The 15730-nt window shown below is 44.8% G+C and overlaps 1 protein-coding gene across 1 annotated transcript in view; it reads right to left on the bottom strand.

Annotated features, from left to right (window-relative positions):
* Positions 1-15730, bottom strand: part of CASTOR2 (cytosolic arginine sensor for mTORC1 subunit 2) — a 119042-nt gene that overhangs the window by 46173 nt on the left and 57139 nt on the right. Inside the window, exon 2 of the mRNA XM_035559097.2 lies at positions 8221-8291. Coding sequence (XP_035414990.1) covers positions 8221-8291 — 71 coding nt within the window. The remainder of the gene's footprint in view (positions 1-8220; positions 8292-15730) is intronic.

The raw sequence follows: 15730 nt of genomic DNA, 5'->3' as shown, positions 1-15730 counted from the left end.
GGTTTTTTTTTTCCTTCCTTTTTTAAATTGCATTTCAGATGATATTTCACCGGGCTGACAGAGCAGTGCAAATAATTACATTTCAAACAAGACTGGAAGATGTAGCCACGAATTCCTAACAGTTGTATGACTGTAACCTTGAGGCTGTATGACTTAATCCTGAGCAAGATTAAACACTAGAATACAAGATTTTAAAAAGATTATGGAACTTTTTTTTTTTCATAAAAGGGTGCTTTTTCCACCATAATCTCCAATCTGTTCCACTGTGGGGATGATTTATTCAGCAGGTCTGCAAGTGTACCCATTGTAAAAGGCTTTGTGAATCCTTTGGGACAGAAGCTACCTCAATTATTATTTATCACGGCCCTTGCCTGTTACACTATCAAAGCATTTCCACATGTTTACTAATTAATCTTTATAAAGCCTGTTACGAGGTGATTTAATAGGATTATCCCTATTTTTCAGATTAGGAAACTGAGACACAATGAGAGACTTGTCCAAGGTCAAAGAGAGAAGCCTGCACCAGACCTGGGGACTTGAGATCCAACTCCTTGTCCCTTCACCCTGCAACAGCAAAGCCTCTCACTGCAGAAAGGTTTGTTTCCCCAGTGGGCAGCCCTTCCACAAACCCTGAAGACACAGGACTTTGGCCTGACAGACACAGGGCGAAGATGATGGCTGGCCAATGTGTTGCTGTCAGCTCAACATGAAAAAGAAAGACCATCCCCTCTTTATGTGTTTTAGGATGGTTAGTGTAGGCTCATCGTTTCTAGATTAAGGTCACAGCACTTATGAAGGGGATGCCAAGGTGGGGAAGTCCAGTTCCTCATCAGGTGATGAACCTGAGAGAAGTGAGGCTTGAAACTTATGGTGTGGTCTAACTTACTAGCAGAGTTTGGGAACTGAGGGTTGGATGCTTTCAGCCTTGGGAAAAGGAGTTTATTTCACTGCCGTATCACTGATCCCTCTTGGGAAAGATGCTCAGCTCTCCCTGCGCTTCAGTTCCTGACCTGTGGTGGGGGGTAACAGCACTTCCTCATCTCTCACAGGGTGTTCTATAAAAAAAAACACTTAGGAAGCACAGAAAAAAAATGACAAATTGCAGTTTTACCAATATTTCAATATACAAATGCTCAAAAAGTTTTACAGGGTAAATTCAGCCTTGTCCCTTCCTGGCCATGGGGTGCACCATTTGCTGCCCTGGCTTGTCTCCACCAAGGCAGCACACTGCAATTAGCTCCAGACACAGGCAATCAACCAAATCAACCAACTCCCCTTATGTCCTCTCTCTCTCTCTCTCTCTCTCTCTCTCTCTCTCTCTCTCTCTCTCTCTATATATATATATATATATATATATATATATATATATATAAATCCACTGGTGGAAACAGCATGCAAATGGCCAAATGCTCTCCAGCAGAAACAAATAAGCAGGGCTGCTACATCTCTGTTGAGCTGTATCTTGCTTTTAGAGATCGGCCTAAAATTTCAGTGAATCATTCCATTGTTTCAGCCAGAAAAGCATTTTTTAGGTCCTGCATTTATAAGAGTGGCTTGATAAGAGCAAGCCATGGTATCTATCTACTCATCTGTCTCAGATTGGAAAGTGTTAGGAAGCAGCCAAGATGTAATAAATTTAAAGGAGGAAATCATGGCCAGTCAAGTGGTTCAGGAAGAGATGTCTGGGCTTTCTCACCATGGGCTGTGAAACAAAAATAGATATTGATACACACCCATCTGCAGGAAGAAACAGTGAAAAATATGTCTTATTTATGCAGTATTTCTTTAAATAGGAGCAGAGAAACTGGACCAAAAGTCTTTACGTGGCAGGCTACAAACATAAGGAATATGTGCGATCAAGATTTGCAAACCCACTCACATGTCAGCACTAAGGAGAAGCTGAAGTGCTCCTTTACCCAGGTGACACAAACCAGACCTTGGAATATTACAGATTTCTCATCTTCCCTTCCCCCAAAAGATTTAAGTACCAAACCTTACTGCCTCTCAGGAGGGGTCAGAAATCCCACATCATCACAGCTCCCCAACATGCATATTGATCTACACTGACACACATGCATTGCAGCAAAAACCCTTCTGAGCAAGCACATATCCCTCATTAGCCCGTAGTCAAATCCCCGTGTTTTTGATTTGTATTTAGGTCATTAATACCACATTACTTAAAAAAAAACTGAAAACCACAGACACAGTATAGTCTGGCCAATACAGAGATCCAAAGGAGAGTGATTGTGCACGTGTTTAATAGAGAAAAACATCTTCTGCCTAGCAACCAGCCGGCTCTCCTGGCGGTCCAGGGGAAGGAATTCAGCGCTATAAATGTCAGCAAGCAAATTAAGCCACCGTGCCTGAGATACAAAGGCCTAGTCACTGGGCAATAAAAAATTAAAGGAGAAATAGTTACAGGAGAAATATTCAAAAAAACCCAGATGCATCTAATAGCTTGCTTCCCCGAGTATCTTTAAATAAAGTTACAGATTGCTCTCAGCTAGATGGGTTCTGTGCTTGCACTTATTTATAAGCTGATTTCTTGTCCATTTTATATACAGGATGAGAGAGAGGATACTGAAAGCAATTTACCATTTTGATGTTATTGAAAAAGGGACTCAACGTGGTACTAAAGTATATGATGGTCCTGAGTCCAAGGTCAGATAGGGAACAGGTTGTCTGAAGATGATGGTTATCAAAACAAAGCACTGCCAGCAGGGGGGCTTTTTTTCTTTTTATCCTTTCTTTTTATTAGAATGAGGTCAACGTTTTAAGAATTCTGACAAAATCTCTGCCACTCTAACTAGTCAAGGCTTTTCAAATAGTTCCATTATTCTTAACTTACTGGGCAATTTACTGTGAGGTCTGAGATTAGTAGCCTCCTCCTTCTGGAAGCTGTGTAAATACACGGATTTCTGGCCTTCGGGAAGTCACCACCCATATTAGGCAGCCCAAGAAGGTTAAAGGAAGGACTGCCACCTCCACTTTGAGGTGAACCCACGTGTGGAGAGACTGACAGCCTTGCTCTACATTTACACAGGGGATCTGCACCAAAGGAGATGTTTCCCCCTGCTGCTTCAGTACTGAAATCCAAGTACCCTTCCCCTGCTTCCCATCCAGAAGAGATCAGTCGGGACCTAAGTCTGCTACTGGCAGTGGCCAACATGAAATGGGCTGGCTGGTTCTGGGAGACAGAAGCCCAGAGTACAAAGTGCTGCATTCCCCTACTCACCCTCAGTTCCCTTAAACTGGAAGAAGCATGTTTGCCAGCCCAGAAACCACAGGGATTCACTCCTCCCTTAACCTCAGCATTTGATTTCTTTTCCCCCTCTCTGATACTTCTTAAGTTCATTGCCTGCAGAGAAAAACTGCATGGAAGGGCCTCCAGCCCAATGCCAAGGCTGGGCAGGCAGCGTGCTTGCCTAGCAAGAGGCTGCTTTACACTGTTCAGGACAGCTTCACCTGGGTGACAGACTGTCACAAAACCCTTTTATGCAGATGTTCATGGAGCAACTCAACAGCTGCCAAGGTCACAGAGGAGGCTGGGTCAAGGCAGCAACAGGCTCAGTGCTCTCCCTGCAATGGGGAAAGACGCCTTCAAACTCCACATGCTGCCCTTAAAGAGGTGTCAAAAAGGGGGACTTCTTTTTCCATCATGAATGGGGCAGAAACTCAGAAACTAGAGCTTGTTGCCTTCTAGGTGCAGTGACTATCTTGCCCCAGAGATGTTGTTATAGAGGACCTCCTTCTGCCCTAGCACAGAGCCAGGGCCCTGTGGTGGTCATTCTGGGAAAGTCTTTGCAAACCCCCCAACTTTGTTTCAAGCAGATGCAAGAGATACAGAAAAAATAAATAATCTGAAGGTAAACCACAGACATCTCTCACATCCACGCAACTGGACCAACTTATACAGGTGACACTGGGTGGGCTCTTCCTTCATATGGCTTATAGAGAATGCAGGTGGCTGAGGGAGAGCATTAATTCTTCCTTTCACACTGTGCTGTACAATTAGAGAAACAATGTAAAATGGGGGGCTAGATGAACGGCTCTTCGCTGAGCTACCCAAGCAGAACTATCGCTAAACCTAGAAGTGGACTTCCAGGGGAAGAAAAAAAAATGGAAGAACACAACTGCAAACAAACCAGCTAAGACACCAGGATCAGAAAAGAGATGAGTATAACAAACCACACACCCAAAATGCCCTTTTCCCCCCAGTAAAAGGTCCTCTGGATACATGGTAGAGATGCTGGACATGACAGCTGCTAGGAATGCCACTGGATGAACGCTGCCACACCATCATCCTCCCAAACCCACCATTTTATCCAGATGGCACCTCCAGGATAGCACCACAATGCCAGCAACTGTTTCCCAGTGCACGTACAGAGGGTTTCAGAGAGCATGGCTATCTCCAGGTGTGCTTTGCTTTCACTGTGTGAGACAACTAAAACCCGTGATGATGGAGGGAGGCAGGAAGAGGGACAGACTGTGCAGCGAGCACAGGGGCTGTGATAATATCTGCACCACGCACAGGTAGCTCCTGCTTTCGGCCAAACCTTGGGAAAAAAAGCAAATGAAACTCAAATATTCCTGTACGTCAGGAAGCAGCAGCCACTTGACTTTTCTGCCATGTGCTGGCTCCACAGCAGGTGATAAACGCAAGGATTTTACATGACTGTCCACGCAGCCCAGCAGCCGAGCCACTTGTCCTCACACAGGAGGGCCCACGGCCAAGCTCCTTCTGCTAATTCATCTCGGCATCAGCCAGGAAAAGAGCCTTCTGTGCACGGTCCCCCTGTGTCATTTTGCTGAATAAAATTCTTCCCCATTAACAGGCCAAAGCCCAAGAAACGGTGCCTGGAACAAACAAGGTTCTGTGCAGATCTAATCCCCACCTCAGCGCCAGGGAATTAAAGCAAAGAATTAGGCTGTGGCCATTCCCTTCCAGCATGATGAATGCTTAAGCAGGTTACGGCTTTGCACTGCAGACGTTTTCTGGGGAGAAGTAATGACTTCTTTCCCAGCCCAGCTCACTTGCTTCTCTCAGGGAAACAAGCCTGAGGATTATTTTTTGACAAAACAGTTAAGAATGATTACTGCATGTCAGTATGCTTGAAGTGTTAACCTCAAGGATTGCTGAAAGTGCCAGTATTTCTCCAGCCTATTCTTCTCCCCGCAGTACTGTTTGTGCCGCGCAGGACGAGGGGCCTGGCTAACTCAAGGTTCCAGGGCAATCTTCTCGCTGCTGCCACGGCAAAAAAATCATATCAGTGCCTGAGAGAGAAAAGCCCCAACTTTCCTCACAGAAATGCCTACCTTTCAGAAACTTGCATCAAGTTTGTTAAGCCTTGCAAGAAGAAAAATTACCTGGAGAGCAAAAACAAACAAACAAACAAAAAAAACACAAAAAAACTTCTTGCTGATGGACTTGCAGCTGACACTGCTCACCAAAGGTGAACTTGCCCTGCAATCCTGGAGCTGAACCCAGTGCCTCTCTAGTGAGACCAAGAGGCAGCTGATCCACTTGAGGCAGGGATGATTCGTACTGCTCTGCAAGGAGGTGGGAGGCTGCAGCTCGTACAGGTTTGGATCCTCCCTGAGTCCATGGGCTGATTGCACTTTTTATGTGAAGGCCGAGTGAGATTCCTCCTCCTTGGAGGCTTATAGCCACCGGGTGAGGGGAAGCAGGGAGCGAAGCAAAACTCTTTCACACTTAGGTCCTGAATTCCTCCAGACCATGGAAAACTTTGCAGCACGTGGAAATTAGAAACAGGGATGAAGCAACAGTGGGGATATCCCAGCAGGGCTAACCCTGAGACAGCAGCTTTGGATGGGGTGGTGACAATTCAGAAAGAAGAGGTTTGGCTGGACACAGTCCCTAAGGGAACGGGGTTGTGTCCTCTGCATCATTCAAACTCTCCTAACACAAGTCTTGCCAGCAGAAGTCTTTCACTTAACAGCAAAGGTAAGGTGATGAAGCTGCCAGTTCTGTGACACTACTACTCATGCTGAGTTTTGCACCTGACTTCAATGCCCTGCTGAAGCAGAGGATCACCTTCATGTGCCCCTTCCTTCCCTCTTTCCCCTGCATTGCCTGTAAGATGACCATTACCCCTGCAAATCTCCGCTTTAACACCCCAACTGCACACCATGCATTTGACAAAAGGGATGCTACATGCTGTCAAAACCATAAGCCAACAGAAGCTACATGGGTACTGTAACTACCAGCAATAAATTCTCATGCACATGAGAACCAAGGTAGCAAAGTCAAAAGGGTGCAAGCAGAGAGGACTGCTGCTTTGGAGTGCGGCAGCACTGTCTGGTTCACAGAGAAAAGCTGGGGCAGCAGCAGGACATGCAGTTCCTCGAGGACACAGGACTGGCTGGACCCAGGATTTGCTCTAAGTACAACCACTGGCACACAGTGCAACACAATCCCCCACTACTGATGAGCAAAACCTCTGTTTGAGCTTACCTTTGTTTCAAGCCGGAATCATTTCCAGAGAGACAAACAGCAGCATGGCCTGGTAACGCTAGAGGCCGCGCAGGGGTGGTGGCAATACAGATTTGCCACCAGTGATTGAACTGAGGGATCTACCTTGTGCCAGCTGGGCAGAGAAGTGAGCCCCACGGATATCACAGCATTAATATGACACTGGGGGTGAGCAAATCCACATGGACAGCACAGGTTCAGTGATGCAGACTCCCTCCTGAGGAGGGGAATCTCTAGATTTCTTGCTCTGCCACATGCTGCAGTCCTTGGGAAAAAATTTCTCCTCCTTTGGTGACTTCTCTCTCATAATTAAGCTCTTAGAGGTAGGTTTTGCATTCTACTATAATAGGGAGACCAAATCTGAATTCATCTCACCTAGCTAACACCCATAATAGAAAAGCCAATACTATCAATAGTAGCAATAAAACGTTCATGCATATGCCACCTGAACAAATACAACAAGGGACATTCTGGCAGCAGGATCGTAAGTCACCACATCATTTGGGAACAAAACCAGAACACATGACTTCCACTTCCAAGCAAACCCCACAACTCCCAAACTACAAAACAGCAATAGCTGTCAAGATCCATCCACCTATTGTCAACATAATGATTATTTTAGAAAAATGTTTAAGCCACCATTATAGTATTCCAAAACGTAATAATTTATTGTATGTTTATGAGTACTCCTGAAACAGAAGGGGGAATAATTCAGCAATGGTATTGATTATAAAACATTGAATCTGTACTAAGTAAAGATGGTATAGTTCCTAATTTTCTCTTTAGGACCTGGGTATCACAGAACCATTGAATATTAGTGTCGCAAGTAGCTACTTGGCAGTTAATTCCTATTCAGGAATGAAATCCTTCCTGTTCATATTTTAATGAATTTTCTCCAAACCGGTAAAATGTGTAGACTTTGAATTCCAACCACAGAAAGCAGCAATTGAACAAAAATAATAATAGCTGCACAACACTTCCTCATTCCACTACCTCAATAACACTGCTACAAACAAAACCTCCCCACATGATAAATGTTATTACAAACTATTTCCATCCGCAAAGCCAAACTATTCTCTCCATCCACACTTGCCCAACACCAAGCATCTGCAGCTCCCAAGCGCCTTCTTTGGCGCACAACCACCTGGCTCCACTTTGGATGTGGGCAGAGAGAGACCTTCAGCCTCCGTGGGCATTGGTGGCACACAGTCTGGACAGAGATGGGTGTGAGAAGAGGGATAAATCACAGCTTTCAGCAATCAGCCAAAGGAGCTGATTCGCAACTCCGCGGCACTGCGATGGGTGTGGGGCTGATACCAAGCGCTCATCCTCAACTGCTCCTTTTAAAGAGGGAGGTTGGAGGAACAAGCTGGAGGTGCAAGATGTGGTGTGCTCGCAGAGGCTTGGGAACAAAGGCCAGCTCATTTTAACATAATAATATGCAGATGGTTTTGCTTTTTCAGATATGCTTAAGCTGCTCTTTAAGACTTGTGTGTCCTCTTCTCCTGGCATTAAAGCACATTCATATTCTGCGTGCGAGACGCCTTGTACAGCACAGCAGCACAGACAGCGTGCTTAAGTGATCAAAGCACCTTCTGTAGCTGCACCACGAGCAGTGACAAACAGAGCTGTTTTACAAACACTCTTCCTTATGATCTCGCCAAGAACTGACACATCCTCCTCCTCCCCGCGGGTCGGGTGCCGGAGCGGTGCACGCTGACACCTACCTAGGAAGCCCTCTTCATCCACGATGATGGTGTAGTCCTCTGGGGTTTCCGTGAGGCTGAAGAACTTGCACCTGGCAAAGGCAAACAGCAGAACAGGATTAGCCTTTGAGCTGAGGTCTTCCAGCTAAAGCAGAGGCCTTCCAGCTAAAGCAGAGGCCCTTCCCCTCCCCAAGCTCTGCTGGAGAAAAGAGCCACAGCCTGGTGCGTACGGAGTGGCCCAGGGCATTAACAGACGTAGACTTTACTCCTGGCTCAGCCACTCACGCTGCGTGACCCACATTCCCTGCTGCCTGCCCATACACCATGGAGCTGGTAAAACACATATTATTTGTATGACTTAGTTATTAGCTACTTTTCTTAATTACCGTACCCCTTAAGGCTCTCCATCACAGCCCAGGACCTGCTGTGTTGCCCCAACACAGAGCAAAAGGCTCTGCTTACCCACTGATCACTCCGACCTACTCCAAAAGCCTCCCCATGGTTCACACGTGAACCCCTCTTGCCACATCAATGTTTGAAGGCTGATCTCTCAAACAAAGCCCCTGCACCTCTTCCTACTGCTTCAGAGCCTCTTCCCAGGAGCAGACAGCATCCCAAATCCCGCTGCTGATCCCTGCAGGAAGCCTCCCTCCCTGGGGGGGCTGCAGGTGAAGAGACAAAGGGCAGCAAGCCGTGCACCCAAGCCCAAGGGCACGCTTCCCTCCTCTCCATCCTCTGCTGCCTCTGCTCTGCCCCACGCCCATCTCCTCACACCTCAGGCCACACGAGGCACGGCCTCTCCATCTCCTTCAACACCGAGCCCAATGTCACCCCTAACACGAGACACAAAATAGAAGTGACGTGAGGTTCTCAAGCTGTAGACAAACAAACAAGAAAAGCCTCAGCCTTAAGGTTTAACGTCACGGAGAGCTGAAGGATTTTATTTTCCCCTGGCACACACCAACCTACGTACAGCAAAGTCTACTTGAAAAAAGACCTCCTCCACCTCTGCTCCTCTACCCTTGGTCCCCAGCAGCACGCCAGAGCGCCCAGACCGCATCTGCAGCCCAAGTCACTGGAGAGGTGGCAAAGAGCAGGATTTTGAAACTGCACTTTGTAATGTTATCAGATTTATCTGAGGCCAGCTATAGAAAGTATTTAAATGTTGGCAAAATATGGATTTTTCTTAAGGTCCCCAAATTTCACAGTGCATTTACAGTGTAATTTCTGTACGCCGTACAACTCAGCAGGACTCACCAAGCACACACTACCAGGGCTTCTCAGCACCTGTGTCCCAAAGTCTTCAGGTCTTGTGGAAGCCAGGTGCCCCACAATGGTGGCCCCACATCAGAAAACAGAGGCATCCACTTGATTAGGGGATCAGACTAAGAACTGGCATAGGCTGTCTTTTGACTGGCTGAAAAGAACAAAGATTGCAGCTCTCCCCTCCAAAAACAACAGGCAGGAAAACGAGATGGCTGCTGCCCTCCCCATCACCTCAGCAGGAAAGCCAAAGAAACAACACGCAGCTCTATTAGCGATCTGCCACGCAACCTACAGGACTTCATGTAAATGGAAAATACCGGACAACCTGCCTCTACAGACTCGTCCTGCTTTCCTAGAAGCATCTGTCAGGACAATGAAGCATGACATTCTCCCTCCTAGCACAGATGTATCACTATAAAATACAGCAGTGGCCCCACCACAACAGAAACCACAACTTAATTATTTTGTGTCATTGGTAATAGCTACCGTGACAGCCACATTTACTAACTCAACTCTCTCCAGGAATAGTGCCAAGAGAAGCAGAAAACAGTAGCAGCCCCAATTTTTTATTCTCACTTCTTAACTGCACAAGGATGCTACCTGTGATGGGTGATCTATGGTGGGTAAAAGGGACTTCTGGTATGCTGCTCCAGGTGGCTCCCAGGAGGTATCAATATTTATTATTTAGCAGATGAATTCCCTGGAGAAGTCACTGAAATAAAATTATTTGCAACTAACAGGCCGCCTACCCACATGCATGCTGACAAGGGAGAACCTAATGGTCTTAAAGGAGGAAACGTTAATATTAAAAAAAAACAAAGCAACAAAAACAACACCAGCTTTCTCTGATCTGCGATGAGATTTACAGAGAAATTTTGTTCCACAATGGTAATGAACGTATGTGTGCACACACTGACCCAGCAGAAAAAGCATGAATGTTGACAGATGCCATTTTCTTAGCACACATCTAAAAGTGATGATATTTAAAGGATACGTACAGATGAAATTCCATAATTGCTGGCTCAGAAAGCATGTCAAAACCTCACATCTTCATATCCCAGCTCCAAGCCCAATCGCCACCTCACAGCATTTCTGCAAAAGGTCAGCAGCGCAGAGCTATTTGACTTTAAAAGCAGTCTTTTTACCAGCCCACAAAAGACCAGTAGTTCTTGGGGTATATATTTGCTTTGTTCAAGCCAACCGTGCATTTTTTCTTAGGGAAAAGCTAAAAATGAAAAATTGGAATTGCAAACATTGTGTAATAAATATATGGCACAGGAAAATTTATTACCGTCGCATCTATTTCCACTGAGTGAAACTCAAATTGTCTTGAGGCATCAGTGACAGAAGGAGCCCAATATCGTATTTCTTTGTGTGCCATACTACACGTGCCTCTTCCATTCAAGCTATTCCAGCCATTTCTCTTCCCTCTTACACCAGTCCTAGAAAAGCTGAATGCCACCAGCATCTTGTATTCTCACACCACAGCCAAGAAAGGAAAGGAAATGCCCTTTAATCGCTTTGAGACATCAGACAAGCAGCATTTCTCTAACTACGTATGGAAAGCATATATATGTAAAGAAGAAAATATTTTTAGTTCCCTAATAGCCAAACCTTGGATAGATTCTTCTGGATTTCTGCCTTCTTCATGTTTCAGCACATTTCCACTTCAGCACTGTTGCTGACTTCGACTGCCTGACAACATATGTCTTTTTCTGGCAACGCAGCAAATGTAGACCAATCTATTATTAGATTAGATCTTTGAAACTGCAAAGCTTACACTGTGTATGGAAGTAATACCCGAGCTTGCACAGAGCCGGAAAGCATGTGTAGGATGCAGCAAAAGCATCGTTTCAGTTTGCAAACAGCCTGTAAGCCTCCCCGGGAGAGGCAAGCGGGCAGGAGAGCATCCCCATTGGCCTCACTTGCAGGTTGGCACCAGAAGCGTCTCCTCCAGATATTTGCTCCCCAGACCTGCCTGGATCACAAGGAATCGACACAACTTCCCTGGGTCTGGTCATACACACAAGGACGTGTCTGAGGGGACACTGCTAGGGGTTATTGGGAAGTTCAGCACAGATGATGGGCTTTAAGGAAACCACAAGTCCCATCTTCTCATTTATAAGGAAATCACTCAATTAATTGTTGCCTAGGCAGGGTAAAGGGTTGCAAAGCTGTTTGTTTTATGGAAAAAGACCCTTCCCAGAAGCAGGTGGGCATCCGGCCTCCCCACAATTCAGAAAGCACAGCTGAGTACCATTCAAAAGCGACATAATGGCTAAAAGGCATTCAAATGCAAAGTTTGGAGGTAACCCAAAAGTCTGCAAAGAAGCAGTTGATCTGAATGGGAGTTAAGAAGTAGCAGCAGAAAGCTGATCCGAGTGAATATGGAAAAACAATTTGTTGGGTTTTATTCCAGGCTGTCTTCTTGTTTTAGTTGAGAAAGGATTTATATGCTTCACTCTGTACATTATTATGATAATATATATTCTTAGCATAGAAAGACAGTCTCATGCTAATCATTTCTATCCTGGTGATCTTAACTTCTTTGCAGTTTTATAAATAATGACAAGAGGTGAATTCTAGTACGACATATTGTGAAATGCATCTAGGAAAGCAGTAAAGAACACTTGTGCTGTTAATGCGTTTTGACATATTTGTGTAACATGTTAAGTACTTTACACCATCTAATTACAAGACTATACAGTCAAATAGCACTGAAAATTGCAAACAGTGAAATGGCTGGTGTTTTCTAAACAGTCTATCTGTTTGTTAGCCAAAACACTTTGCCATCTTTTTGGTGAGACTCGAAGTACAGCTTAGCTGAACTCCAAAGACAAAAACGCCCCTTGCATTAGTTGCCTGTTCGCTTTCTACTCAACGTCAAGGTCAGAAAGCAATAGATCCACCTTTCTTACGGTAACGTAGTTCTGAAGTTTGGTATGAGAAGGCTACTACCCTGTTAAAAGGAGCACTATTTTTTGTATGAACTGTGTAAAACTCTGCATGACCACCCATGCCAAGGGCAACTCTGAAGATAGCACAGCACCCTTAGAAACGGTCAAAGGACGGTGGTGACATTCCTCCCCGTCGTTAGCTGTGCTCGGATCTGAGACACAGACATCAGCAAATACATTCAGAGACTGCCTACAGAGCCACTGTGATAGCAGAGTTTGGTTCATTACAGAAAGTTAATCATTTTCAAAATCAACAGAACAAAACTAACAGATTTGTGGCCAAGGAAAGCAAGTACTCACAAACAGACGAATTCTGGGAAGTCCTACAGCCTGTGCTATGCCAAGACTTCCAACACGATAACCATGACGGTCTTGTCTAATCCGTAATAATAATGACAGTTTAAACTACAGATTACATTGTGTACAGTTGAAAAGGGGGACCTTCAGTCAACCCCTCCCCTTGCCCCTTTTCTGTAGCTGGGGAAGTTATCTAAAGCCTTTATTTAGACCTTGAGACAACTGGGAATAGAATAATTGAAGAATGATCTGCATTATTGAAGGAATGCAAATCAAGATCAAACACAAAAAGGATGCCTGCAATACAGAAAACAGGAAAGAAAAAAAAGAGGGGGGGAAGGATGTGGATGTGCTCAAAAAAATACTGATTTTAAGTACAGATTACTGATGAAGCCAGGACACAGAAAAAATGTCAGCTGGGTGCCTACTGTACTTGCCTTCATTAAAGCAGTATCAAACCGTGGTTCATATCTTCATCAGAACAGTTCCATGTGGTCTGGACTGCAAGAGCCCATGCAAATCAAATTACTGCTGTAAATGAAAGATTAGCAGTAGCTTGGAACAATACTGACTAGTAACTCTGGTATGACTTCCATTTTTCTGGAGACAGACTTGGTCAGTCCAGACTTCCCAAGCTGCGGATTTAACAAAGCTATGATATTCAAGAGTTATCTTGCAACACAACCTCAGGAGATTTTTTTTGTTGTTGTTGTTCTATAAACCCACACTTGGGAGTTTATTTTGTATGACTAGCAAAGTCTAAGTCATGATGCTTTCAGTAGTCAAAGCACGAAGTTTGCAGTATTGCTTTCTAAAACTGTTACTTTAGAAACTAAAACAACTTTTTCTTTCATTTGTCATGATAGCATTGATTTTTTTTTAATATTTCCTAAAAAAACAATTAGAAAGCAACATGCAACTTGGCCGGCTTATTTTCCCCCCCTTCAATACACTTCCACCATCATATTTAGAAAGATCCTGTAAGAAAATCTGTTTTATCTCGACTTATGTGTAGAAATAAATTCTTGCCAAAAGCAAAGTAATACACTGAAGTAGGAGTAAGAATACACCATGTGAAGAAACTAACGCATGTTACGTGCTGGAACAGAGTGGAAAACTCAGCTTAGTGAAGGAGACTCTAAGGGAGATGAAAGGTCTGAGTCCACCCAAGTGCAGCTCCCTCATTAAACCACTCCACCTGATGAATGTGACCGTGCTGGTTTCCCATCCCAGCACGACTGCGAACAGGAAAAAAGCCTGCGGTGCTCAGCAGAGATGTACTGCAGGAAATATAAATGCAGTTTAAGACCATGCAAGTGTTACTGCGCTCATCTGTTATTTGTCCACTAAGGGGCTAAATATAGAGAATTTTTCTTGAACTTCGCGAGAACGATGCACAAAACAGTGACTTTAGGTGTGGACGTAGTGAAGTTAACGCATCTCTTACACCCTAGGCTCATCCTGGGCATGGATCTGCAGAATAATTTACTGACCTGATGTAATTAAAAGTTATTCTTAGCACAGATTTTTCTTCCCGGGTCATAAATTATTTCAAGTGAGCTCTGCTATGCAGTTTTTACTTAGAACATGACTATTCACCACCTATATTAGTGCACGGGGCTGAATGAAAAACCTGGATCTGAACCTTACTGCTGTGGCCGGTGCTCAGATGATGAATGAGCCAGGTGCTTGGCAGCAGTTCCTCCTCCCATACATCGAGGAAAGTCACCCTGCTATCTGCAAGTGGTTCATCTGCTCTTTGGGACTCCAGTCTGCAAGGCACCATGCAAGCATCCACAACAAAAAATGTGCTGCAGGGGGCAAAGCACAAGGACAGAGCCTGCAGCAGATCTGCATCCATACTGCACCTCACCTCATCCAAGCACAAGGCTTCACTCAAGGTTTTAGCATTCGTACTGGATTTTTAGTGATACTAGATACGGGTGTTCACAGGGGTTTGGCAGATCCAATGTGTCTGAAAGCCTATTTGGTGCTCAGACAGGAAGCGGCTCTGAACATCAGGGTTTAAAAATCAGTTGTAGCACCAAATTACAAATTTCCTGGGGTAACAAAAAAAATAATATATTGCAAATGGGATTACCCCACCTCTATTTCTCATTCATCATTTTCTTTTCTTCTCTCCCATCTCACTTCCCAAAAAGGGGCAAGAGGAGTTAAGTGAGTAAGTTCTTGATAAATCAAAACTAGGAAATCACTTCTGGTAGTTTCACGTTGAAACACTTCCTCTGGTTTTTAAATGATATAAAAAATTTCATGCCAGCAACAAACGCTTCATGGAAGGCACTATTCCAATTTGACATGACTGAGCCCCTCAAATCTTCATTCCATAAATAATCTCAACTGGTGAATGCCTTCTGCTTGGGAAGCATTCATTTATCTTGGTGCAGCAGATGACAAGGGGGGACAGAGGAAATCAGCAGCCATGGCTCAGATTTGCAGACAGGAACAAGATCCCCCACTAACTTTAAAGATAAGAAGACATTAGAATCAAACAGCACTCTGGTAGGTAGGTATACACTTAGGTTTCTGGTCCTACACTCGCATCTCAGGCCTTTGAAACCACGTTTCACAGCACGTATGGCTGCCACACTACCATGCTCATGCTCAACCTGGAACCACATGGTTATTTCTCTGCCTTATGCACGTTGCGTGCTCTGCAAACGCTGCTGTTGGAGCAGGTTTAACAATCCCGTGGCAGCAAGTGAGCCAGGACAGACCCCAGCTCCCTCTCCTGCAGCCATACTTGAGTTGCACAGCATGGTGTTGGCTTTTCCCTGTCTCGGAAAAGCCATTTTTATCCCCTGCCTAAGTGGGGAACACAGTAAATCAAGACTGAGGGCTGGAGGGGAGGGGAAATGAGAGGGAGGCAACGCGTTCAGTTAGGTTTCACTATCCCAAATACTACTTGGACTTCCTAGATTACAGGAAAAAACGCAGGTATCAGACCACTGATGGAACTGGCTGCTTTTCTTCCTGAAAGCAGACATCTC

Source organism: Cygnus atratus, chromosome 20 (genome assembly GCF_013377495.2).
Source record: "Cygnus atratus isolate AKBS03 ecotype Queensland, Australia chromosome 20, CAtr_DNAZoo_HiC_assembly, whole genome shotgun sequence".
Taxonomy (NCBI): Eukaryota; Metazoa; Chordata; class Aves; order Anseriformes; family Anatidae; genus Cygnus; species Cygnus atratus.
This window is presented reverse-complemented; position numbering and strand designations above follow the sequence as displayed.